The sequence below is a fragment of the Falco punctatus genome, assembly GCF_963210335.1.
Source record: "Falco punctatus genome assembly, contig: scaffold_275, whole genome shotgun sequence".
Lineage (NCBI taxonomy): Eukaryota > Metazoa > Chordata > Aves > Falconiformes > Falconidae > Falco > Falco punctatus.
The window spans coordinates 1-24,652 of NW_027660118.1; the positions used below are offsets into that span (position 1 = coordinate 1).

At 57.7% G+C, this 24,652-nt stretch overlaps 2 protein-coding genes and 1 long non-coding RNA gene across 18 annotated transcripts; 2 read left to right on the forward strand and 1 right to left on the reverse strand.

Moving 5' to 3' along the window:
• Nucleotides 1-11: 11 nt before the first annotated feature.
• On the forward strand, nucleotides 12-2,704 carry LOC308057937 (beta-1,3-galactosyltransferase 2-like). Its single transcript, XM_080411950.1, has one exon. It carries the CDS (start codon nucleotides 267-269, stop codon nucleotides 1,338-1,340), a length of 1,074 nt encoding a protein of 357 aa, XP_080268076.1. The 5' UTR covers nucleotides 12-266; the 3' UTR covers nucleotides 1,341-2,704.
• Nucleotides 2,705-3,144: 440 nt separating this feature from the next.
• On the reverse strand, nucleotides 3,145-24,083 carry ILF3 (interleukin enhancer binding factor 3). Of its 10 annotated transcripts, none has more exons than XM_080411947.1 (20): nucleotides 23,939-24,083; nucleotides 20,429-20,524; nucleotides 20,119-20,345; nucleotides 19,634-19,814; nucleotides 19,158-19,305; nucleotides 17,600-17,691; nucleotides 17,075-17,170; nucleotides 16,680-16,791; nucleotides 16,051-16,148; nucleotides 15,545-15,656; nucleotides 15,277-15,387; nucleotides 14,740-14,939; nucleotides 14,222-14,395; nucleotides 13,650-13,787; nucleotides 12,974-13,150; nucleotides 12,529-12,679; nucleotides 12,375-12,428; nucleotides 5,978-6,331; nucleotides 4,104-4,235; nucleotides 3,145-3,938 (listed from the first exon to the last, which is right to left on the reverse strand). In XM_080411947.1, exons 2-20 carry the CDS (start codon nucleotides 20,429-20,431, stop codon nucleotides 3,805-3,807), a joined length of 2,694 nt encoding a protein of 897 aa, XP_080268073.1. In that variant the 5' UTR covers nucleotides 20,432-20,524; nucleotides 23,939-24,083; the 3' UTR covers nucleotides 3,145-3,804. The 10 variants fall into 10 exon arrangements, with proteins under 10 accessions (XP_080268073.1, XP_080268072.1, XP_080268071.1 ...); XM_080411946.1 differs by having other exon boundaries at nucleotides 12,529-12,682; XM_080411945.1 differs by having other exon boundaries at nucleotides 4,113-4,235; nucleotides 15,259-15,387.
• On the forward strand, nucleotides 6,338-10,930 carry LOC308057938. Of its 7 annotated transcripts, none has more exons than XR_013925552.1 (4): nucleotides 6,338-9,290; nucleotides 9,799-9,901; nucleotides 10,235-10,387; nucleotides 10,465-10,930. It is a non-coding gene; the product is annotated as an uncharacterized lncRNA (long non-coding RNA). The 7 variants fall into 7 exon arrangements; XR_013925553.1 differs by having other exon boundaries at nucleotides 10,506-10,930; XR_013925554.1 differs by having other exon boundaries at nucleotides 6,338-9,108; nucleotides 9,145-9,290; nucleotides 10,235-10,930.
• Nucleotides 24,084-24,652: the final 569 nt, after the last annotated feature.

The window sequence follows — 24,652 nt, forward strand, 5'->3', positions numbered from 1 at the left end:
GGTTATGGGTGCTGAGCGAGCGGCTGGGTGGGCGCTGGGTGGGTTATGGGTGCTGAGCGAGCGGCTGGGTGGGGGCTGGGTGGGTTTTGGGTGCTGAGCGAGCGGCTGGGTGGGCGCTGGGTGGGTTTTGGGTGCTGAGTGAGCGGCTGGGTGGGGGCTGGGTGGGTTTCGGGTGCTGAGCGAGCGGCTGGGTGGGCGCTGCGCAAGCCCAGGTGCCCCCGCCGCGCTCTGAGGCGCCGTCTCTCGCGCAGGCGCCGGCCGGAGCCATGACGCGCCAGCTGAGCCCGCGCCTGCTGCTGCTGCCCGTCCTGCCATGGCTGGTGCTGCTGGTGCTGCGGGTGCAGCGCGGTGCTGAGGACCCCGCCACCACCACCGCCACCACCGCCGCGCCCAGCCAAAGCGCCGCCGCGCCGCCACGCCAGCCCGGGGTGGGTTTCCAGTGGCGCGGAGCATCGGGTCCCCCCGGCGTCACCCCGGCGCCCACCCGGCACCCGCTGCAACCGCCCTACCCCCACCCCTACCGCTTCGTCCTCAACCAGCCCCACAAGTGCCGGGAGCGGGCGCCGTTCCTGGTGCTGCTGGTGGCGACGGAGCCGACGGACATCGCCGGCCGACACGCCATCCGGCAAACGTGGGGCAACGAGAGCGCGGTGCCGGGGGTCTCCATCCTGCGGCTCTTCCTCCTCGGCACGCAGCCGGTGTTCAGCGCGGCGCTGCGGGCGGCGCTGGAGGAGGAGAACCACCTGCACCGCGACCTCCTCCAGCAGGATTTTTGGGACACCTACCACAACCTGACGCTGAAGACGCTGATGGGGATGGAGTGGGTCACCAGGCACTGCCCCGGCGCCGCCTACGTCCTCAAGGCCGACCGCGACGTCTTCCTCAACCTGCCCTACCTGGTGCGCCGGTTCCTGCTGCCCCCCAAGAAGAATTTCATCACCGGTTACGTCTACCGCAACACGGGGCCGTTGCGCCGCAAAGCCTACAAGTGGTACGTGCCGCGCCAGGTCTACCCCGCCGCCACCTACCCGCCCTACTGCGGCGGGGCCGCCTACGTCCTCTCCGGCGATTTGGCTGGGAAAATTTACCGCGTCGCCCAAACGTTGCCGGTGATCAACATGGAAGACGCTTTCGTGGGCATCTGCCTGCGGGCGCTGGGGGTCGGCGTCACCGACAGCCCCTGGGGGGTCTTCAACATGTACCACGTCGAGTACGAGCGGTGCCGCTTCTCCCGCCTGGTGATGGTCCATCACTTCCAGCCGCACGAGCTGCTCCGGATCTGGCCGCACTTCACCGCGCCCAACGCCACGTGCCAGGACGAGTTGCGGCCGCGGCGCTGAGCCGGGGTTGCCCGCGCCCACCGGGACCCACCGGGGACTTTTTGGTTGGGCTGTGGGTCGCGGTGACGCCACCAAACCTCACCCCCATCCCCCCCACACCGGTGCAGCCGAAGCTGCCAGACCAGCTGCTTCACTTTTTTTCTCATAATTATTAATTATTATTATTAATTGTTGATTTTGTGGTTGTTCTGAGCCTGCTGGGCTCGGCGCGCCGGCACCACACCGGCGGTAACGCTGCGCCCACCTTAACTTATAACCAATATTTATAATAAAGAATTTAGAGCCAGCCAGAGCGCGCCGACCGCATCGTCTCTCCCAGCGCCAGCACCGCGCCTCGGGGGCACCCGGTGGGCGACCCCCCCCCAAAACGGGTGGCCAGTGGCGTTGGGGGTGAGCAGCGAACCAGAAAACACCGGTGCGAGGCGATGCCAAACCACCGCAGCATGGTGGTGATGCCGGAGCTGGCGTCGCTCCGGCACTGCCCGGAGGAGCTCAACATGCAGCTCTGGCGCTGGGTTTGGTGGAAAAAAAGGGGATTTTGGGTCCCTGCGTTGGTCTAAGGGGGGGGGATGTGGCAGGTGCTGGGAGATTTGGGCGCGGGAGCCACCCGGTTCCATCACCCCGCGCCAGCAAACGCGGTGACGGTGATGGATCCCGAGCCGTGACCGGTGTTTTGGGTTGAGGGGGGAGCAGCGCGGCTCCGGCACCGGGAAGTCACCCGGATTCACCGGCACCGGGAAATCCCCACCGGGATTCGGGGTTCAAGGTCACCCCCCACCCTCTGCCAGGAACCGGGCGCGTCCGCCGCAGGGCTGGCAGCCGGCACGGCGCGGCGCCGGTGACGGTTTGGCCAAAGTCCCACCCGCCTGGTCTCCAACGCCCCGAACCCGTTAAAATCGGGGGAAACAGGGAATGTTCTGGGCTTGGGGTGGGGTTTTTTGGGGTGTTTTTTCGAGCCGGGATATTTGGGGGTTGGGGCAGAATATTCGGATTTTAGGGCAATGTATTCCCAGATTTGAGGTGGGGTATCCCCATTTTTGGGGCAGGATATCCCACTTTTGGGGCAAAACATCCCCACTTTGGGGCGAAACATCCCCACTTTTGGGGTGAAACATCCCCATTTTGGCGCATAACATCCCCACTTTTGGGGCCAAACCTCCCACTTTTGGGGCAAAACATCCCCACTTTGGAGTCAAACACCCCCATTTTGGGGCCAAACACCCCCATTTTGGGGCCAACCCCCCTACTTTGGGGCCAAACGTCCCCACTTTGGGGCCAAACGTCCCACTTTTGGGGCCAAACACCCCCACTTTGGGGCCAAACCTCCCACTTTTGGGGCCAAACACCCCCATTTTGGGGCCAAGCGTCCCCACTTTTGGGCCAAACGTCCCCACTTTTGGGCCAAACCTCCCACTTTTGGGGCCAAACCTCCCACTTTTGGGGCCAAACACCCCCACTTTGAGGCCAAACACCCCCACTTTGGGGCCAAACGTCCCCACTTTGGAGTCAAACCTCCCACTTTTGGGGCCAAAGCTCCCACTTTTGGGGCCAAACACCCCCACTTTGGGGCCAAACGTCCCCACTTTTGGAGCCAAACCTCCCAGTTTTGGGGCCAAAGCTCCCACTTTTGGGGCCAAACACCCCCACTTTGGGGCCAAACACCCCCACTTTGGGGCCAAACACCCCCACTTTGGGGCCAAACGTCCCACTTTTGGGGCCAAACGTCCCCACTTTGGGGCAGGCTCTCGCAGGCCACGACAGCCCTGGCACGCGCCGTCAGACGCCGCGTTCGGAGACCAAGAGATCAAGAGTTTTGTGTTTATTTGTCTACATTCAGCTGACTCCAGATGTCCTGCCTGAGGGATCCAGGCATACAAAACCCACTCTTTCCCACTGGTTTTTAAAATAAAATCTTCACTTATAAAACTGAAAACACTAAAGCATTAAAATACAGAAAAGCTCGTTTAACTCACTTCACAAAAGCATTAACGGAGGACATATCCCTTCTCTATTTAAAACCACGCTGCATTCGCGCCGCCACGTCGATTTTTAAATAGAAAAAGGATACGGAAATCGTATGAACTCCAAAAAAAAAAAAAAACAAAAACAAACCAAAAAAAAAAAAAAACTCGGAAAAAAAAAAATCCTATTTAGACAAAGTCGTAATGGCAACTAACAAACCATTAAATACAGAGATGCCCAAAATACAGCTAAGTATGGAATTACAGGTACTCAACCATTAGTGACCGGTATCACAAAGAGCACTGCAACATGGAAACGGGAGGGCCAGGGGGGTTGGTTGGTTTGGTTTTTTGTTTGTTTTCTTTTTTTTTTTTTGTTTTGTTTTTTTTTTTTTTTTTTAACGTGTTTACCGTGAGGCGATAAAACTGAATATTCCAAGGGTGGTGGAGCGCGGGGGGGTAAGAAAGCCCCGCGCCCGTGGGGAGGGGGAGCAGGGGCGGCTTTATCTGTACTGGTAATTCATGCTGTGGTCGTTTCTGCCGTAGCCGCCTTGGGACGCTTGGTAGGAGCTGGGGGGGCCGCTGTAATTTTGGCCTGAGCCGGGGGAGTTGTAGTTGGACTGGGAGGAATATCCACCTGCGGAGGGGGAGAAGGGGAAAGAAGCTCAGTGCCGACGGCGGCGTCAAAATTCAAATAAAAAAATTAATTATTCGAAGGTAGAACCGGAGCTTTCGCGCCGAGCCGGGACCCGCTGCCACTCGCAAATAAAAAATACTCTATCGGGACGTGTCGCATACTGACCTTGCTTACCTTGGTACGAGGACCCTCCGCCCCCAGAGCCTCCCCCATAGCCACCGTGCGAGCCGGTGTTGTAGGAGGCACCTCCCGAGTAGTTATTTCCTCCGCCTCCGCGGCCGCTGTTGCCACCGTAACCTGTGAAGGAAGGGAGAGTGTGGTGAGCGTGGCGAGCACGGTGAGCGTGGCAAGTACGGTGAGCACGGTGAGTGTGGCAAGTACGGTGAGTGTGGCAAGTATGGTGAGTGTGGCAAGTACGGTGAGTGTGGCAAGTACGGTGAGTGTGGCAAGTACGGTGAGTGTGGCAAGTATGGTGAGCGTGGCAAGTACGGTGAGTGTGGCAAGTACGGTGAGTGTGGCAAGTACGGTGAGTGTGGCAAGTATGGTGAGCGTGGCAAGTACGGTGAGTGTGGCAAGTACGGTGAGTGTGGCAAGTATGGTGAGCGTGGCAAGTACGGTGAGTGTGGCAAGTACGGTGAGTGTGGCAAGTACGGTGAGTGTGGCAAGTATGGTGAGCGTGGCAAGTACGGTGAGCGTGGCAAGTACGGTGAGTGTGGCAAGTACGGTGAGTGTGGCAAGTACGGTGAGTGTGGCAAGTACGGTGAGTGTGGCAAGTACGGTGAGTGTGGCAAGTATGGTGAGTGTGGCAAGTATGGTGAGCGTGGCAAGTATGGTGAGCGTGGCAAGTATGGTGAGCGTGGCAAGTACGGTGAGTGTGGCAAGTATGGTGAGCGTGGCAAGTACGGTGAGTGTGGCAAGTATGGTGAGCGTGGCAAGTACGGTGAGTGTGGCAAGTATGGTGAGCGTGGCAAGTACGGCGAGCACGGTGAGCACGGTGAGCGTGGGGAGCACGGTAGCTCTGCCGTCACCACACACAGCCAGAGGTGCCGGATCTGCAGGACCGAGGGTCGCCCCAGGCAAGGCAGCTGCCAGGCCGAAGCCCCCCCCCCCCCACCCCCGCGGAGGGGCCGGCAGCGGGATCGGCCGCGGTGAGCGCAGGATCGGTGCTGAGCAGCGCGCCCAGCCCCAGCGCAGAGAGCCAAGAGCCGACGGTGAAACGGCAACGCGGAGCGGGGGATCCCCCCGACGTCAGAGCAGGGCTCGGGGGGCAGCCGGCGGGCTTCCCGGCCTCGGGGTGATCTCATCCAGCCCGATCAGCCAATGGATCGACTCATGGATCCGCTAAGGGATCGGCTAACAGATCGGCTAACGGATCGGGAAATAGATCGGCCAACGGATCGGGTAATAGATCGGCTAACGGATCGGGTAATAGATCGGCTAACGGATCGGGAAATAGATCGGCTAACGGATCAGGTAATCAATCCAGTAACAGATCAGGTAATAAATCAGTTAATCCATCAGGTAATGGATCAGGTAATAGATCGGCTAACGGATCAGGTAATAGATGGGCTAATGGATCGGGTAATAGATCGGCTAATGGATCGGGTAATAGATCGGCTAATGGATCGGGTAATAGATCGGCTAATGGGTCAGGTCATAGATCGGCTAATGGGTCAGGTCATAGATCGGCTAATGGATCAGGTAATAGATTGGCTAATGGATCAGGTCATAGATCGGGTAAAGGATTGGCTAACAAATCCAGTAATAGATCAGGTAATAGATCGGCTAATGGATCAGGTAATAGATCGGCTAATGGATTGGCTAATAAATCAGGTAATAAATCAGCTAAGGGATGGGCTAGCGGATCAGTAACGGATCACCTAAACCCTTCCATGACGTCATGCCCTCCCGGTTCCCAGAACGGCGGGGTGCTTTGGGCGGGCAGGGACCCTACACCCCCTCCAAGACCCCCTCCCCCCCCAGCGGGTCTCCCCGGCACCTCCCCTCCCCCTCCCGGGGCACGCACTGAATCTACTCACTGAATTTACTCTCGTAGTTGTAGTCGGAGCCGCCGCCACCGGGCGAGTTGTAGGAGTTGGAGTAGGAGGAGTAGTTGCCCTGGCCGTGGTTGTAGCCCTTCTGCTTGCCCTGCGGCGGGCCGTAGTTGCTGTACTGGTTTTGGTTGTAGGACTGCTGCTGCTGGCCCTGGTGGGACTGGTACCCCGAGCCGTAGGAGGGTTTCTGCTGCCCCCCGTGCTGCTGCTTCTTCCCGCCGTGCTTCGGAGGGACAGGCGAGTTGTAGTTATCGCCGCCTTGGTAGTAGGAGCCGTAGCCGGAGGAGCCGCCGCCGCCGCTGCCCGAGTTGGAGTGGCCGCCGTTGCTGTAGAACTGGCCTGGACAGAAAGAAGAGCGTCAGCGCCGGCAGCGCTCGGGGCGGCACGATAGGCCAGGACCAGCCTCGGGGCTCCGACGTTTTCATCCGCGTTACGGCAACTTAACGGCTGTTACTTCACCGCTCCTACAAAACCAACCCCGTTCCCGTACTGGGGGGGCGATGCCGCCATCGCCGCGGCTTTACGCAACGAGCCGCTGGTGATGCGGTGAGCGATGCGCCGCTCCCTCCGAATGCGGCTGCTCCCCCCGAATGCGGCTGCTCCCCCCGAGGTTACCCAAACCCTCCGGCGCCTCACAACGCTCCCGGTTGCGACCACCAGAAGAACCCGGTTTGATTCTATTTACCGGCAGCGCCACGGCCAAGCTCTCGGAACGAGCGGAACGTCGGGGCGCTCCTCACGCCGGGCTCAGTGTCAGAAAAGTTGCTCTGGGGTCGGGCTCGCTGAGTGCAATCCCGATTTTTCGGGAATAAAAGCTGCTAGGATCGAACCGCAAACCGGCACCAGCTCGGGAAAGGCAGCTGCACCCCCAGGAGAGGGCAAGATGTGCCGGCGCCTCCTTAAACGGGAGGAAAATTAAGGGAAAAAGGAGGAAAAGAGTAAAATCCCGTGCCCTTCGCTTCCCAGGTCCATGCGGAACCACCGGGATGGCTCCGGGTGAAGTCAAATCCCAGCTTGGCTCCGAAATCCGGCGCGGGTGCAGTGAGGAGCCACAGCCCCCACCAGCCCCTCGCCTTCAATTTTTCAGCCGTTTCATCGCTTCTGGCCTCCTCCCCCTGCGCTAAAGCCAGACCTTCCGCCACATCGTTATTTCCCCCCCCTCCTTTTCCGCAGATCCTGCTTCCGCGGCGCAGCAGTGATGCTCCATAATAAACGTCTCTCCGGCCAACAGTGCCACGGGGGGAGCAAAAGATTTCTCTGCCAGGTGACGCCCTGCTCCGTCCATCCCACTAAAATCCCCGTGGTGTTTGGTGCCGGGAAGGATCGCGGGGACCCCCCCGAGGCGGGCGGCACGGCCAGCACCGCCCAGGTCAGTGTTTCTGGGATTCCCGTCTCATACCAGCGCCTCGTATTTAACTACGAACCCCAGCGCCCTTTGCCGGGGGCTTATCTGGGGCTTTGCCCAAATCAAAGCTGAGGATGGCAAAGAGCCAGTTGCCAGGGCGGTTACCCGGACGGGCAGGCACAGAAGGACGGGCAGGTACCTAAGGACAAGCAGACAATGAAGACGGGCAGGTGCCCAAGGACAGGCAGGCGCCTAAGGACGGGCAGGCGGCCAAGGACCTAAGGACGGGCAGGTGCCCAAGGACGGGCAGGCAGCCAAGGACCTAAGGACAGGCAGGCACCTAAGGACACGCAGATGGTTAAGGATGGGCAGAGCGGGCGCCCAAAGACAGGGCAGACGCCTAAGGACTAAGGACGGGCAGGAGCCCAAGGACAAGCAGGAGCCCAAGGACCTAAGGATGGGCAAGCAATTAAGGATGGGCAGGTGCCCAAGGATGCACAGATGGTTAAGGACAGGCAGAGCGGGCGCCTAAGGATGGGCAGGTGATTAAGGATGAGCTGGTGCTCAAGGACAGGCAGGTGCCCAAGGACCTAAGGACAGGCAGGCACCCAAGGATGCACAGATGCTTAGGGACAGGCAGAGCGGGCGCCTAAGGACTAAGGACGGGCAGGCGATTAAGGACGGGCAGGAGCCCAAGGACCTAAGGACCCACAGATGGTTAAGGATGGGCAGAGCAGGCGCCCAGAGACAGGGCAGATGCCTAAGGACCAAGGATGGGCAGGTGATTAAGGACAGGCAGGTGCCCAAGGATGCACAGATGCTTAAGGATGGGCAGAGCGGGTGCCTAAGGACGGGCAGGCCATTAAGGACAGGCAGGCGCCCAAGGATGCACAGATGCTTAGGGACGGGCAGAGCGGGCGCCTAAGGACTAAGGACAGGCAGGTGATTAAGGACGGGCAGGAGCCCAAGGTCCTAAGGACAGGCAGGCGATTAAGGATGGGCAGGCGCCTGAGGACACACAGATGGTTAAGGATGGGCAGGGCAGATGCCTAAGGACTAAGGATGGGCAGGCGATTAAGGATGCACAGATGGTTAAGGACAGGCAGAGCGGGCGCCTAAGGATGAGCAGGTGATTAAGGATGAGCTGGTGCCCAAGGACAGGCAGGTGCCCAAGGAGCTAAGGACGAGCAGGCACCTAAGGATGCACAGATGCCTAAGGGCTAAGGACAGGCAGGTGATTAAGGACAGGCAGATGCCCAAGGACGGGCAGGCAATTAAGGACGGGCAGGCGCCCAAGGACCTAAGGACACACAGATGGTTAAGGATGGGCAGAGCAGGCGCCCAGAGACAGGGCAGATGCCTAAGGACTAAGGATGGGCAGGTGATTAAGGACAGGCAGGTGCCCAAGGACGCACAGATGCTTAAGGATGGGCAGAGCGGGCGCCTAAGGATGGGCAGGCCATTAAGGACAGGCAGGAGCCCAAGGAGCTAAGGACGGGCAGGCGCCCAAGGATGCACAGATGCCTAAGGGCTAAGGACAGGCAGGAGCCCAAGGACAAGCAGGAGCCCAAGGACCTAAGGATGGGCAAGCAATTAAGGATGGGCAGGTGCCCAAGGATGCACAGATGGTTAAGGACAGGCAGAGCGGGCGCCTAAGGATGAGCAGGTGATTAAGGATGAGCTGGTGCCCAAGGACAGGCAGGTGCCCAAGGAGCTAAGCACGAGCAGGCACCTAAGGATGCACAGATGCCTAAGGGCTAAGGACAGGCAGGTGATTAAGGACAGGCCGATGCCCAAGGACGGGCAGGCAATTAAGGACGGGCAGGCGCCCAAGGATGCACAGATGCTTAGGGACGGGCAGAGCGGGCGCCTAAGGACTAAGGACGGGCAGGCGATTAAAGACAGGCAGGAGCCCAAGGTCCTAAGGACAGGCAGGCGATTAAGGACGGGCAGGTGCCTGAGGACACACAGATGGTTAAGGATGGGCAGGGCAGATGCCTAAGGACTAAGGATGGGCAGGCGATTAAGGATGAGCAGGCACCCAAGGATGCACAGATGGTTAAGGACAGGCAGAGCGGGCGCCTAAGGATGAGCAGGTGATTAAGGATGAGCTGGTGCCCAAGGACAGGCAGGTGCCCAAGGAGCTAAGGACGAGCAGGCACCTAAGGATGCACAGATGCCTAAGGGCTAAGGACAGGCAGGTGATTAAGGACAGGCAGATGCCCAAGGATGGGCAGGCAATTAAGGACAGGCAGGCACCCAAGGATGCACAGATGCTTAAGGACAAGCAGAGCGGGCGCCTAAGGACGGGCAGGCGATTAAGGACGGGCAGGAGCCCAAGGACCTAAGGACAGGCAGGCACCTAAGGACACAGAGATGGTTAAGGATGGGCAGAGCAGGCGCCCAGAGACAGGGCAGATGCCTAAGGACCAAGGATGGGCAGGTGATTAAGGACAGGCAGGAGCCCAAGGACCTAAGGATGGGCAGGTGATTAAGGATGGGCAGGCGCCCAAGGACGCACAGATGCTTAAGGACAGGCAGAGCGGGCGCCTAAGGATGAGCAGGTGATTAAGGATGAGCTGGTGCTCAAGGACAGGCAGGTGCCCAAGGAGCTACGGACGAGCAGGCACCTAAGGATGAGCAGATGCTTAAGGACAGGCAGACTGGGCGCCTAAGGACTAAGGACAGGCAGGTGATTAAGGACGGGCAGGAGCCCAAGGACGCACAGATGGTTAAGGATGGGCAGAGCGGGCACCCAGAGACAGGGCAGACGCCTAAGGACCAAGGATGGGCAGGTGATTAAGGATGGGCAGGAGCCCAAGGACGCACAGATGCTTAAGGACAGGCAGAGCGGGCGCCTAAGGACTAAGGACGGGCAGGCGATTAAGGATGGGCAGGAGCCCAAGGACCTAAGGACAGGCAGGCACCTAAGGATGCACAGATGCTTAGGGACGAGCAGAGCGGGCGCCTAAGGACTAAGGACGGGCAGGCGATTAAGGACGGGCAAGCGCCCAAGGATGCACAGATGCCTAAGGGCTAAGGACAGGCAGGTGATTAAGGACAGGCAGATGCCCAAGGACAGGCAGATGCTTAGGGACAGGCCAGGCGGGTGCCTAAGGACGGGCAGGTGCCCAAGGACGCAGAGATGCTTGAGGACGGGCAGAGCAGGCGCCCAAGGACGGGCAGCATCCCCACCTCCTTCAGGACAGGATGTCCTCCCTTGTATAAAACCTCATTTATCTCCAGCAATACCTTTCTAAAATATAATCTGGCTGGCTTTATTATTAATTACCTGCTAAACAGCTTGGACTTTTTTTCCTTTAAACGCGCTTGGTAGCTCAAGAGTTTTGTGGGGGTTTTTTTTGTTTGTTTGGGTTTTTTTGTTTTTTTTTTTTTTTAGTTTTGCCAATTTCATTACCGAGTTAACCCCAATGCTGTTGAGCCCCCCAAGTCCAACCCGCGGCACGGCGCAGCCCGGAACGGTGACAAAGAAAACGCACTTTTAAACCCACCACCACCACCACCCCCCAAATCTTGTGGCAAGAAGAAAGGGCCGAACGCTCGGAATCCGGAGCCTCGGGCCCAACTGCGCCGTTACTCCCCGGAGTTGGAGTTCAGCGGGTGGTTTAAGCGCTCCGGGGAGGCGACGAGGGTTTGGCGGCGCCGGCGCTTTGCCGTCAGCCCTCGAGGCTCAGCTCCAGCGAGCCCGTGGGTCACGTTCAGCAAGGACTCCAGGCGTTCCCAGCGGTTGTGTTTGACGCTAACCCCTAAAGCCTGGATTATTTATTGGATCAGGATCGGAAGCACGGTTACAATACCTCGGAGGGTACGCTAGCTACCAGCCACAACACGTCCCGGCCCTCCACGTTCATCCACCAGCGTGTTACAAAGGACGTAGGGTTAAATTTCGGCACACACGAGTCCACGTACAAGTCAAACATTCGGCATGCTTTAAAAAAAGAGGAGCTGGGCCGTACTAGATTCAGAGATGTTGAAAAGTCTTCCCAATATCGAGAGGCGTGTACCCAACAGCTGGGATTTATTAAAAGGCTCAAATTTTGTACAAAACCTGCTGTAAATTAAGACAAAGGTCGGTTTAAAACACTTCTTTAAAAATAAAGTAATGCTTTCCATAAAAAAAGCAAGGCTGGGCTTTGTGGGGTCTTTTTTGTTTGTTTTTTTTTTGCCTTTATGCTGAACGGAGCCGGCTTGGAAATTTGTGCCAAGTTGCACAAAAAACGGTCCCGGGTAATCGGTTCCCCCCGTTGTGTACATCGATACGACCAAGTTCAAAGGCAAATCACAATAAAAACTGCCACTGTCTTAAGTTCTGCAGGCTAAGAGAGTTTCAGACAAGCTGCGGTGAAAAGCCACTGTTGAGGGGACACGGCACGGACACTTTGGGGGTTGGAGTTGGAGAAAATTGGAGTAAAAAGCTGTTTTGTTTTTTTTGTTTTTGTTTTTGTTTTGTGCAATACTTTTTAGATGCTCTAGGAAGACCCAAAATCATGATAGCCGTAGCAGTCTGTGAAAAAGTCACCTACAAAAGGGGGAGACAGAGCAGAGAAGAAAAATTAGAATTCTTTTGAAGATGGCAGAATGCGCCACATTTGCAAGTCGCGTTTTAGATTTCTCTGCTCCTGTCACCCCCCAAGGAAGGCGCCTTCTCAAGACCAATCGCTGGGTGTTTTCAGGAAAAGTCACAATCAAAAGCGTGGCCGATAGCTTCACGTGGCTTAAAGCAGAGAAATTTAAAAGAGTCACGGTTTTCGAGGAAACGTGAAGTCACCTGGATGCGCGCTTTTAACTTTTTAACGAGTACACGAACCGCCTTGCCTTAACTTCTCGTTCAAAAAAACCAAAAAAAAAAAAAAAAAAAAAAAATACTACTAAGGAAATCGAAAAATTCAAGAGGACCCCGTAAAGGGGCTCCCAGGTACGCGCGGGGCGACCCAGTCGGAGTTTCACGCTCCCAGCAGATCGACGGGTTTCGCCACGGAAAGACGAGAGAAAAAGAACAAAAGCCAAAGGACTTACTGTAGCCCGCCGTCGCCGAATTGCCGCCGTAACCGTAGCTGCCGTACCCAGCGCCTAGAGGAGAAGAAAAATTATTTCAATAAAAAAGGAAACCGAGGCCAAAGCCAGCTCACCAGGGCTCGGGGCGCTCGGCTGGGCGCCGGCAGCACCTCACCTGCATTCATGTAGCCGCCGTGGTTGCCGCCGAAGCCGCCCCTGCCTCTGCCGCGGCCTCGGATGTTGCCACCTCTGCCGCGGCCGCGCATGTTGGGCGGCGGGGGCACCTCGTTGTGCATGGGGCCGCCCATCCCGAAGCCGGGGTTGTGCTGCTGATGGGGGGGGGGGGGGGGGAGGGGGAAAAGAGGGAGAGAGACGTGTCACCCGGCTCCCAACCGCGCCACTGCAACCCCCCGGGGGGGGGAAGGCACCTTCGGGGCGCCGCGCGCCTCCAGAAGGGCCGTCTCCAGAAAACGGAGCGTGTTTTCTCCCAGACCGGCAGGGGGTGGCTGCTCGCAAGCCCGGGAGGAGACCCTGGGTCCCCACCCCCACAATTCCCTCCTCCCCTCCCCCCAAAAGGGATCCCACACCGGGAGCAGTGCCCGAACCGCCGCCGGACTTACTTTCACCGCAAACTTGGGGCCCCCCCTAGCCGGCACCGGCGCTCTCTTCTTCTTGTTTTGCTCGATGGCAACGGGAGCGTCCGGGAACAACTTCTCCAGCGCAGCCAGAGCCGCATAGGCTTTTGCCACCTTTTTATTTGATCCGGCTCCTTGGAATTTCTGCCCGTCCACCTCCACCTTTGAACGGGATGGAATCAGGGCACGTGAGCGGGGAGGGCAGGGACAGAAGCCACCGCTTGGAAAAATCAACATTTCTTTTGGGTCTCGTTTGGCTTTTCCCCTTCCTCTCTTTTGGGTCTCGTTTGGCTTTTCCCCTTCCTCTCTTTTGGGTCTCGTTTGGCTTTTCCCCTTCCTCTCTTTTGGGTCTCGTTTGGCTTTTCCCCTTTCTTTCTTCTTGGTTTCATTTGGTTTTTCCTTTTTTTTTTTAATTATTTTTCATGCCCACAGACAATCCCATGGGTCGGAAGAGTTCAAGGTCAGGGCGGACGGGGCATTGAGCAGCCTGCTCCAGGGAAAACATCCCACCCCCGCCAGCTAAACTTCCCCAAATCCCTTCCAACCCAAACCCATTCTGCCCTTTCATAATTTTTGGACTCTTCTTTTAGGCTTGGAAGTTTGAGATGCCCGCGCTGGGATGAAGGCACAGCGGGGGAGAAAGGACCAGAAGCCGCCTCACCTCCATCACAAAGCGCTTGTCGTGGCTGCCGCCCGTTTCCGAAATCAGTTCGTACTTCAGCCCGCGCCTCTTCTCGTTCAGCTCCATCACGGGGTTCTTGCCGTGCTTCGTCAGAATTGGTCCCTGCTGTTTCACGTTCTGGAAGTGGAGGAGGGGGCGATGAAACGCCAAGAAAGACCCTCCACAGCCCCCCAAGTGGCTTCCGAAACGTGTCACTTTGAAACCGCCTTGGCTCGGCACAAGCTCGCCCGGCGTCTTCGCGCTCCTAAATCCTCACCATGACGGTAAGGGGAGCGCACGGCGCATCGCCACGGCTCGAAGGCGCTTGCCATGGCGCCCTGAGACCCCCCAAGCCCGGCCCTGAGACCCCCCCCCAGCCCGGTCCTATGACCCCCCAGCCCAGCCCTGCAACCCCACCCCCACACTGCGACCCCCCATCTCGGCCCTGCGAGACCCCGACCCAACCTGGCCCTGCGAGACCATCCCAGCCCTATGACCCCCCGGCCCCTGCAAGACCCCCTCCCAGCCCAATGGCTCGGGGTGGCCCCTCTCCCCTCTTCCCCCACGCTCACCTCCGGGGTCTGATCTGCGGGGGGGGACGCAGCAGTGGGCGTCGAGACGGTTTCTACTACAGGCGGAGGAGCGGTGACGACGACCGGTTTCTGTTCCGTCTCCTCCGCCGATTCGTCTCCTTTCCCAGACTCTTTGCCCTCCACCCCCGTGGGCAAACCCATGTCTTGCAAGACCTGGAAGAAGAAGAGTCGGAGAAGTGGGTGAAGAGCCCTCGTCTCGACGAGCCGCTGGCGCGTGCCCGCCCTGTTTTGAGGGCAAAACCTCCAGAATGTTCTCGTGAATCCTCTTGCTGACCCTGCTCCAGCGCCGGGCAGGGTGCAGAGGCCACGCGGTGCCCACGCCGCCTCGGCACTCAACTCCCCCCCTTGCCTGCCCCGAAGGGCTGATGACATTTTTCCGCGTTCGGCAGCGGTGACCAGCCCTCGGCACCCTCTGGTTGCCCTCTGGAGATGTCAGCGGTGGAACCGTCTCCCCCCCGAGCGCCCCGCGGCAGCGAACCGACCCAGGCGGCTCTTACCTTCACCGCCACGTGCAATTTGGCCGTCTTTTTAGAAGGTCCCGACGCCTCAAACGTGCTGCCGTCGATTTCCACAGACATCGTAAAGATAGGAGCGTGAACGGGGCCGGTCTGAGAGACCAGTTTGTACTGGAGCCCAGGTTTTAACTGGTTTAGTTTCATCAGCGCGTTCATGGCCTGGGGAGGTTCGAGTTTTTCCTCTGAATCGAGAGAAAGGGGGGAAAAAAAAAAAAAAACAAACCAAAAAAAAAAAAGAAACAAAAAAAAAAAACCCCAAACAAAAGTTGGCGGATGTTTTCACCTCTCTCCAAGCAGCACAAGCCATTTCAGACAAGTTCTGATCTCGGTTTTTCCTCCTTGCGAGGATTTACGTCAAAATCCGAGGGCATTCAGGTTTTGCTTTAAAACCCACAGCCCCCGTCATCCCCAGGCCCAATGCCCACCGGAGCAAATCCACAACCTGCCCCCCCCCCCCCCCCCCCACCTGCCAACAGCCCCCGGGCCGCCCTTTGTACCTACCTCTCGTTAACTCAATACCTTTTTTCTGAATCTTCTTTTTCTTTTTGCTGGGCGATTTCTCCTCTCCGTCTTCCTCCATCGGACGCTTCATGGGGGTGACGGCGTACGTCGTGCTGGGAGGGATCTGGACTGTAACGACGGTTAGAAAAACCACCTAAGCCTTCTGGTTTCCAGCAAAAGCCTTTCGCCGCGTGAGCTGGGTGTTTTGTTGGGTTTTTTTTTGGTTGGTTGTTTGTTTTTTGTTTTTTGTTTTTTCAGTGGGTTTTCTTCCCCAGCAAGTACCTACCCGTATAGTCAACAGGGTTTTCGTTCTTTGGTTTCTTGGGCATTTTGGAAGGTAGGGGATCCATCCCCAAGACTTTGTGGAGCTGGCCAAAAGCAGCGAGTCTCAGAGCGTGCTAGAAAGATGAAACGTGTGTTACTGGGAGGCGCAAGCGGCCGCGCCGATCTCCGTTCCCTGCACAGTTTCAGACAGGAACATTCTACCCACCCCTACACAGAAAAATCCTCATCGGTTTAAATAGGACTCTCTGAATTTTGCCAAGTTGGACCCAAAAAACACGGGTCACGGCAGGAGGTCACTATTTAAAACCTGGTAACTTTGCTTCTGGTTGGCCAAGCTACAAAATTCCTTAGCGGTGCGGGACCCATTCGTATCGCTTTTACTGGACTGGGTATTAAAAAAGTTAACACCGACCTCCGTGAGGCGACTATTCTACCGTTAACCAATACGGGAGTTCAGAGGCAGTGGGACTGGTGAAGTTTTCGTAACATCTGTAGTCAAAACTATACCTGAGCACTCTGTGTGATATCTTCCCTTTGTTGTCTGTCTAGATGCCCAATAGCATCAGTGGCTTCTTTTTCACAAGGATCATAAATACCAGAACCATCTGAAGGCAGGAAACAAGGAAGATATGCAGAGAATTATCCTGGTGTTTCTAAAGAAACTAAACTAAGTATTCCCTTGGCATCAATCAACACTCATCTCTCGAAGAACACGGACCGACACGATCCATCCAACGTCCAACATTCTGAAACTGGCCTGGGCTAATTTACACGTACTAGGAGCGGCGAAGCTGGTCGCCACCGCTCAGGAAACCAATTTTACGCTCGGAGAAAACTGGCACCTCGCTCTACAGGGTTGGTTTTGGGTTTTTTTTTTTTTTGGTTTTTGGTTTGTTTTTTTTTTTTTTTTCTTAAATCATGGGTCCGTAGCTCTGAACAGACGTGCCCTAAGGAACAGCGAGGTACTGTAGTACCCGTGTGTGCTGGGGGGGCTTTTCCGAGCTCCGAACCTTGAGCCCCGCGCGCGCCACCGGGGATTTCTCCAACGCTAAGGCCAGGTAACCGCGCCTCTGAGCTTCAACCCCGTCTCTCGTTTCGGCTTCGCTTTGAAATGTAAATGCAGAGAACCACCTAACCTGGCATAACGATTCCCGAGGCGAGGCATTCCAGAACCCTCCGCAGCGCCTCGCCGGCGCCCATGGGTCTGTTGGCCGTCCCGATGGATTTCTCGCACAGCAGCTCTAGAGGCTGAAAAAAAGACGGTTTGGAAGTGAGAGACGCGCCTGCGGGGACGGCTGGAAGCTGCTGCAAATTCAACTCAAGGATTTACAACGTCGAGAACCGCAAAACCCATCGAGGCGTTTACATCCCAGCCAGCCGCTCGCGTGTCTTTTCGGGGCAGAAAATATTCCTCACGCCACCCGTGTCTACCAGCTGATGGCAGGGGACGGAGCAGCGGCACCGAGAGCGGAAAAATGAAAGGAAAAAACCCACAAAAAAAAAAAAAAAAAAAAAAAAAAAAGGAAATTACCCATCCTCTCAGCGGCGCCCACGTAGGAACCCGAGTACACAGGTCTCGCAGCACTCGTATCACTATGACACACGACTTCAGCCCGTTCGCCCTGGCCTAGGAAAAGAAGCAGAAGCGGGGCGGGCGTTCAACACGGCACCCCCGGACTGCCGGCTCGCGGAGAAATTCGTTTTTTTTGCGGTGCTACTTTGTCAAGGGTAAGCGGTATGTCGCGTTACCATCTTACGGCTTTGCAATGGTCGCGTACCAAAGTGCAACGTTACTCTTGACACAAAGCAGCAGCTCTGCGTCCACCCTTTAAAAAAAAATAAAAAAGGTTCCTTCCGAACGTTTAATTCGCTTAAGTGCCTCTTTAGCGACTGTACCGCCGACAGACGCTAAGTTCAGCACATCTAGTTACCATCCGCCGTTAAAAGTATTTTAAATATATATATATAAAAAAAAAAAAAAAAAAAAAATTAGTCAGCCCCTTAATACTTTTACGAATTTTCTACTTAAAGACAAATATAAGAACAAAATGCAAACCTGGAACCACTTGGCGTGTCGCAGTGACGCCAAGGCAGCAAGGCATTTCTGCCTGTCCAGAACGTCCGGGGAGTCGTTGACTGATAGCGTTTCTATTCGTGGATGGAATAAGAAGACAAGGCACAGTTTGACCAAGGGGGTTCTGTCAGGCGGCGAGGGGACGAGGCAGCTTCCTAACGGGCAGCTGAGGCTCCCAAAAGATCCTGATCTACATCCCGTACCCGGGAAGGCTGGGGTCTGCAGTGCGCTCGCCTAACGGCCTCGCTTCGGAAATTAAAACTGCAGAGGGGGCGGGGGACAAGGTCAATTAACGGGAGACGGAGCAATAATCTGCTCTGGAGGAGGAGCCGGGGCGTGGAACGGGATGGGAATCCTTTACGGCTCGCACAAGGCCGGTGATGGAGGAAGGGAGGTTTTGAAATCATTCCCCGCTCCGGCGTTCAGAGCGCAGCTTTAGCGGAGGAGTTTTGGGGGGTTTGGGGGGTGGGGGGGGAGCTTTGGGAGGATCAAGGGAACCCCCTCCGCCCGGAAGGGTTGCCTGCCTTGGCCCCAACCCGTGACAGAGAGCGTCCTGTTGGTCAAAGGTCCAGCGTCCCTAAAATTGACAAACTAGAAGGCTTGGTAGACGAGGTCAGATATCAAAACCATAGACAAGTCAAGAGAGCACAAAGATACCTTCCAGTCTGTGCTGCAGCAAAACTGAAGATATGGTTCGAGGGGGGGGAAAAAAAAATAGTAATATTCTTTGAAAAATATATAAAAAAAAAAAGCTCCAAAGTTTCTGAAGACCAGGGTTTTAGATAAGGCTAGTGCACAGAGCCAGCGGCTGGAAGCCGCCGAGGCGACAGCGCCGTGCCTCCGACACGGGACCCGTCGCAATCCAAGCACCAAAACCACCAAACCGCCTGCCAATTTTTAATTCCCAAGGGAATTAACAGGAGAGCGGAGGGAGAAGCTAACTTTATCCAAAACTCTGCATCGCTTCCTGGCATTCGGAACTTTTTAAGCGGATAAAACAGACCCAGAGCACCTATCATTCTTGCTGCAACACAAACTGCCCGGCACATCCAATTTCATGTACATGCAAGTCATTTAACAAGAAGCCTTCGAGGTTTTTGTTTTATTTTTGGTGTGTTTTTTTGGGTTTTTTTTTTTTTTTGAAAAAATGTATCCGGTTTATATTTTTACGTCACTGTGCAGGCCACTCACATGGCTGGGTACAAAACGAGATTAATACAACGAGATGACGTATTAGTGAACTCAAGGCCCAAGTGGAAAAAAAAAATAACAGTAATAAAAAAAAAAAAGATTAAAAAAACAAATTAAAAAAAAGAGCAAAATACCATCTGAAAGGTGCTACTCAGTTTCGGAAGCTCAGGCCAAATAAACCGTAACCGTGATGTCATGAGGTTGGCCGTCGCCTTACTGAATTTTGAATTTACGCGAAAATAACGATCGCCGCTTCGGCTGAAACTGAAGAGCACGCTTTACCCGTGGAATTAGCCACGGAAACGTACGGGTTTCCAGCCGGCTGTCAGCCGGTTCCAGCCTTCCGTACCTCCAGCTAACTGTTTTTCCATTTCTTCTCTGACTACGGGCGACGTCAAGTGGATGGTCAGCGTCAACGGCGGCTCTTTCGTGTTCTTAATGACAATAGCGGCATCGCCAACCGACTGGATTATTTCGTATTTGTCTTCGGTGATCGCCTGCAAGAGAACCGTGCCGTTTAGCAAAGGCCCGGCTCGCCCCCGAGCGATGGGGCACGTAGCCCAGCGACGCTCTGGCTACGAGAGAGAAATCCACGGAACACGGCAAATCCAAAGCAACACACCGACAAAAATTATTTTTCCAAAGAGACGGAAAAAGGGTATCAAAATCAGTGGCATCGGTGTCTTTTTTTATTATTATTATTATTTTAAAATACACTTTAAAAACACCTGTTTGTTTTTTTTTAAAAAAAAATCAATTCTGCTCGCTCCGTAACAAGCGCCAGCGAACCTGGGAAGGTTTTACGGGCGGGAGGTTTTTACTCACAGCAAGTTGTACTCCGAGATTGTCAGCTACTTTCTCCAGGAGATCCGTGGTGGGTTTATCTTTGCACAAAAGAACCAGCTCGAGATCCAAGTCCCCCTTCAGCAACAAGCCTTTGGCTACCAGCCCCACGCGCATCACCCCGCGCAGGGTCCTCGTCAACTGCTCCGTGGCCTTCTGATCCCTGCAAGCGGAGGGGCCACCGTCACCGCGGCTGCGAGGCCACCAAAGCCACCCGAGCCCCAAGCGGATCCGCAGGGGAGGGATCCCTAAGGATTACGTGCCACACGCCCCCCCTCCCCACCCCGCTGTGGGATTTGCTACACCCACCCAGGAAAAGTCGCCATTCCCCTGAAATTCCCAATTTCCCCAAATTCCACGGCCAGGGAAAAGGACTTTTTTACACCTTTGGCGAGCGGGTTTTTACTCATCAAAGCGCAAAGGACCGCGACGCCCGACAGCGCCCTTTGTCGCCTGGCGCTCCTTACCCCCCTTCCTTGTTTTCCTCATCGGCCGCCGTCTCCATGGACTCTGTTTCTGGCTGTTCCCCACCGACTTTTTCCTGCTCGTCGATCCAGTCGGACACAGCCTTGAGGGCTCGCTCCGTGTGGGAGACCATGTTCTGAACGGCCTCCAGCTCCTCCTGCGTCGGGTAAACGGCCGAGTGCTTGGCCATCACGTGGCGGTCGTCGTTCACAAAAATACGCATGGGTCGCTGGAAAGGGAATTCGGGACAATTTTAGAGCGCACCGCACAACGGCGACCGACCTCGCCAGCCCGCGACCTCCCGCTCCTCACCATTTTGGCTTCTCAACGTCCGCCCAAGCCTTCCAAATGGGCTTATTTAGATTCTTCCACCAAAAAGACCGTACCAGTCCCGCGCTCCTCCGTGATCTGAAAGCAAAGGAAAGCCGGTGAGCGACGCTCCGTCCCCGCAGCCCGCCCGCCGAGCGCGCGCGGGACCGGCGACGAGAACTGGACGCAAGAACCATCATTAGAAGTAGGCAAAGTCGTTAGTGAAAGCCTCGTTTTCTGCTCCTGAGGACTCCGCGGATGATTCTTCAGAGCTGGGTTAAGCACCCAGGGTAAGGGCTGCAGCCCCGCGTGTCCCGCAGCCGCGTGTCAGCGCACCAGGCAAACCCTTCGAGCCGTTCCGCCACGCCACCTCCCCGAGACGCGACGACCTGGGCCCATTTTCCCTCCTACTTCTCACTCGTGGCCATAAATCTCTTATCTCAGCTCCTTCCTCCCCAAAGGCTTTGCCAGCAAAAGTGGGTTTTTCCAAAGCTCCTGGTTCTAAACCAAAGCGGATCGAAGGTAACGCGCACGCTGGAGCAGCCGGCACCGGGAAAATATAATTCCATGAGGTGCAGAACCGAGGGGGCCAGGAGAACCCCGGCCCAGGGGGCCAGGAGAACCAGGCTGGCGTGGCGTGGCGATGGTTTTCATTCACCCTCCTCAGCTCCTCGTAAAGATCTCTCGGCCACGTGCCGCTTCTCACCCCGAAATTTGGCCCCGGAGTAAACAAGCCCGCTTCTAATTAGGACCGAGACGAGCCCAGTAGCTGCCGCCGAGTCTCTTGACTTACTTTCTCGGGAGGCAAGAGCATCGACGTCCACCAAGAACCCGGCGAGGGGTTCAAGACGCCACCTCAACCCACCGGGATCGGCTTTTTCGGCACCGGTAACGCCGTTTCCCGCGCCGTTAGCGTCAGAACCTACGGTCACGCGCCCGACGGGCGTTAATTTGACCAAAGTTATTTAATAAACCGCTCGCTCTCCCTCCAAGCGAAGCCGCGCAGGGGCAGCCGCGGTCCTGGTGTTTTGTGGCACCGCAGAGAATTGCCAAGCAGGAGGGAGGCAAAGGAAGAGCCTCGGCGCCTGACGATGATGAGGGTCACCACCACGGTACAACCGAGCGCACCTCCGCACCGCCTGGTAACTCCGGCTTTCGGGAACACGGCCAGCGAACGTCAACCGCGCCACGATTCCTCCAGAGCTCACGACCGAAGCCCCGTTTTCCCGGGAGTCCTTCCACGGCAGATGAGTTTCACCGGGAATGAGACCGGAGCGACACTCGCTTTTGCTTTTTTTTTCCCCCCCCCCACCAGAACACGCCGCGAGCCGGCCCGTTCCCGGCCTTGCCGGTCATCGCTACCTCCCGCTCGCAAACCCGATGTTTTCAATTTTACGCTTTACAGATGACACAAACTGCGAGTAAGCCTGGCCGGTTTGAATAGAAATTATCCAGGGTACTGGAATAATAATAAAAAAGCTGATTAACTGCCCAAATACTCAGCGCTTTGCTGAAGTAACGCCGTTACCCCTCTACGAGGCAAGGCGAAGGGCAGGAATTGGGACCCTGCTGGGACACTTTGCTTTACAGACAGAGCTGGGACGCGCGACCCGATGAATTTTCTAGGATAAAGTTGGGAAAACTCGTTCCCTCGAGCTGCCGGCGCTGCACGGGCTCCCGTGTCCTACGGCCTTGGTATTCCACGGCCCAGCAACGCCTCCGCTGCCCACCCTGCAAATATTTACGCACAGGATGATTTCGGTGGGGTTACAACTCCGGATTTAATCGCAATCAAACCCAGAGGTTAGCACCCGCCGAGCAGGGAGAATTACTCCCAAGTTACCTGCGAGAAGGCACGAGGCAGCTTCTCGTGCTTGCGGGTGCCAGGCTCCCGATCCGCTCCTGCTCGGGACCGGATCCCCAGGAACCTGTACGCGCTGTACGCGGTTATTTTTCTTAACCCTCCCTTAAAATTTCCTCCAAGCAAGGTAAGAAGCAGTTGAAATCCAGCCTAGCGAGGCAGTTGTCCCTACAGCAGCCTGCGCCACGGGAGCCCCAGCTCCTGCAATTCCTACGGACGGCGGCGAGCGCTCTTCTTGGGACCACTGGAATTTGTTTCCAGCGAGAACCCAGGAGCTGATGCTGCAGCATCACAGGATTCGCGCCTCTTGGGGGGGGGGGGGAAAGAACCACAGGAGAAGTTAAAAAAAAGCATGAACACGCTCCACCGCACGCCGCTCGTCGCTCAAAATCTGGGAAAAAGGAGAAACTTTTGAGATTCCACCACTGCCTGAAGCCTGGCCTGCTCCGCTCTCCTCGTCCTACCGCTTCCACCACCCGCTTGGTTTCTCCCAGAAACTTTCCGCTGGATTCCAGCCCTCCAAGGGTGGGAACAGCCTCCCCGAACCCCGTGTTTGGGGAAGGGGGTGCAGAGGAACGACAGAGGAACGCAAGAGGTCGGCGCTCCTGCCCTGGCTGCTGAAGGCACAGGGAGAAGCGCGTCCCGTTTTGGGGAAGCTTCTACGTTTTGAGTGAGAATCGGTGGGTTTTGGGGGGTGGGGGTGGGGCGGGGGGGTGTTTGTAGCCTGTCCTACCTGGATGGGAGGGTGGCAAAGCCGTACCGCCAGGGCAGCGGCCCCCCCCTCGCAGGGATGCTCCTGCGGGTCTGGGGGCAGCGAGAGCATCTCGCCCCCCCCCACAAGGTGCCTGCCCCACCGAGGGGGCGGCGGGGGCGAGCCGGGGGTCTCGCCGAGCAGCGGGGCGGCAGGCTCTTATTTGTTATTTTTCCTCTTTTTCTGAAGCATCCATAAGCCGGCGGCCGATATAACGGGCTGGGGGGGGGGGGGGGGCGGGGGGGCGGGATAAACCCTGCAGAGGGGAGTCGGGGGTCCCATCCCCACCAAAAAAGGGGGGGTGGGTGGTGCCCCCCCTCCCTGCACGCCCCCCTCCCCCCACAGCCCGTGGGGCCACCATATGGGGAGAGGGGGGAGGCGCGACCCCCCAAGGGCCCAACCTCTCCCCGCACCCACGCGTGGGGGGTGGGGGTGGGGGGCGCCGCCGCCATTTTTAAGCTCGGCGAGAACAAAGCAGCGGGAAATGGGGAGGGGGGGGGGCGCACACAGCGCGACCCCCCTCCGGCGAGCCGCGACCCCCTCCCCACACCCTGAGGAGCGGCTGGAGGGCGGGGGGGGGCTGGGGGGGAGGGGGGGGAGGGGGCGATGAGGCGCGGCCCCCCCCTCTCCCACAAGGCCGAGCCCCCTCCCCAGCCCTCCCCTCACTCACCCCCGGCCCCAGGGCCGCCCGCCGCCATTTTGTCTCCACAGCACAATGGGCCGGCGGGGAGGGAGGGAAGGAGGGTAAGGGGGTTGGGTCGCCCCCACACACACACGGACCCCCTCCCCCAGGGCCTACCCACCCTCCTCCGCGGCCCGGCCACCCGGGCCCGCCCCCCCCCGGGCCCGCCTCGCCCCCCCCGCCGCCCTTGGGGAGGGGGGGCCCCGGCGCGGTTCCTACCGGGAGGGCCTGGCGGCGGCGGGGTGAGGCGGCGGGGCGGGGGGGGGGGCGGGCCGGGGAGGGGGGAGGGGGCTGCCGGCGGTGGTCGCTGCGGCCCGGGCCCGCGGCCTGGCCGCCGTGCGCTGCGCGGTGCGGCGGGAGCCAGACTGCAGCGCGGGGGGCGGAGCCGCCGCCGGCGGGGGGCGCGGGGGGAGGGGGGGCGGGGGAAGGGGCGGGGCGAGTGGCCACGTGAGAGGGGGCAGTGGCCAATGGGGGAGGGAGGAGGGGGTGACGTGGAGGGAGGGGCGGCGCAGGCGCGGGAGGGAGGGGCGCCACCCTGCGGCGGGAGCGGGGAGCGGCGCGGGGAGGGAGGGGAGGGCGGGGCCGGGGGGGGAGCAGGGATGGGGGGGCGGGCTGAGGGGACTGGTGGCCTCAGGGGGCTGGTGGCCTGAGGGAGGGGACCAGCGGCCTGAGGGGACCAGTAGCCTAATGGAACTGATGGCCTGAGGGGACCAGTGGCCTGAGGGGACCAATAGCCTAATGGGACCAGTAGCCTAATGGGACTGATGGCCTGAGGGGACCAGCGGCCTGAGGGGACCAATAGCCTAATGGGACTGATGGCCTGAGGGGACCAGCGGCCTGAGGGGCCCAGTCTGAGAGGACCAGTGGCCTGAGGGGACCAGTAGCCTAATGGGACTGATGGCCTGAGGGGACCAGTGGCCTGAAAGGGACCGG

Bases quoted from the DNA above. Each gene is read 5' to 3' on its own strand.
- LOC308057937 (XM_080411950.1), top strand. From the start codon at position 267: ATGACGCGCCAGCTGAGCCCGCGCCTGCTGCTGCTGCCCGTCCTGCCA.
- ILF3 (XM_080411940.1), bottom strand. The intron at 19,306-19,633 runs GTGAGTAAAAAC...GTTCTCTTGCAG, and splicing joins ATCTCGGAGTACAACTTGCT to GCGATCACCGAAGACAAATA. The intron at 12,683-12,973 runs GTAAGTCCGGCG...CCCCCCCATCAG, and splicing joins GCCCCAAGTTTGCGGTGAAA to CAGCACAACCCCGGCTTCGG.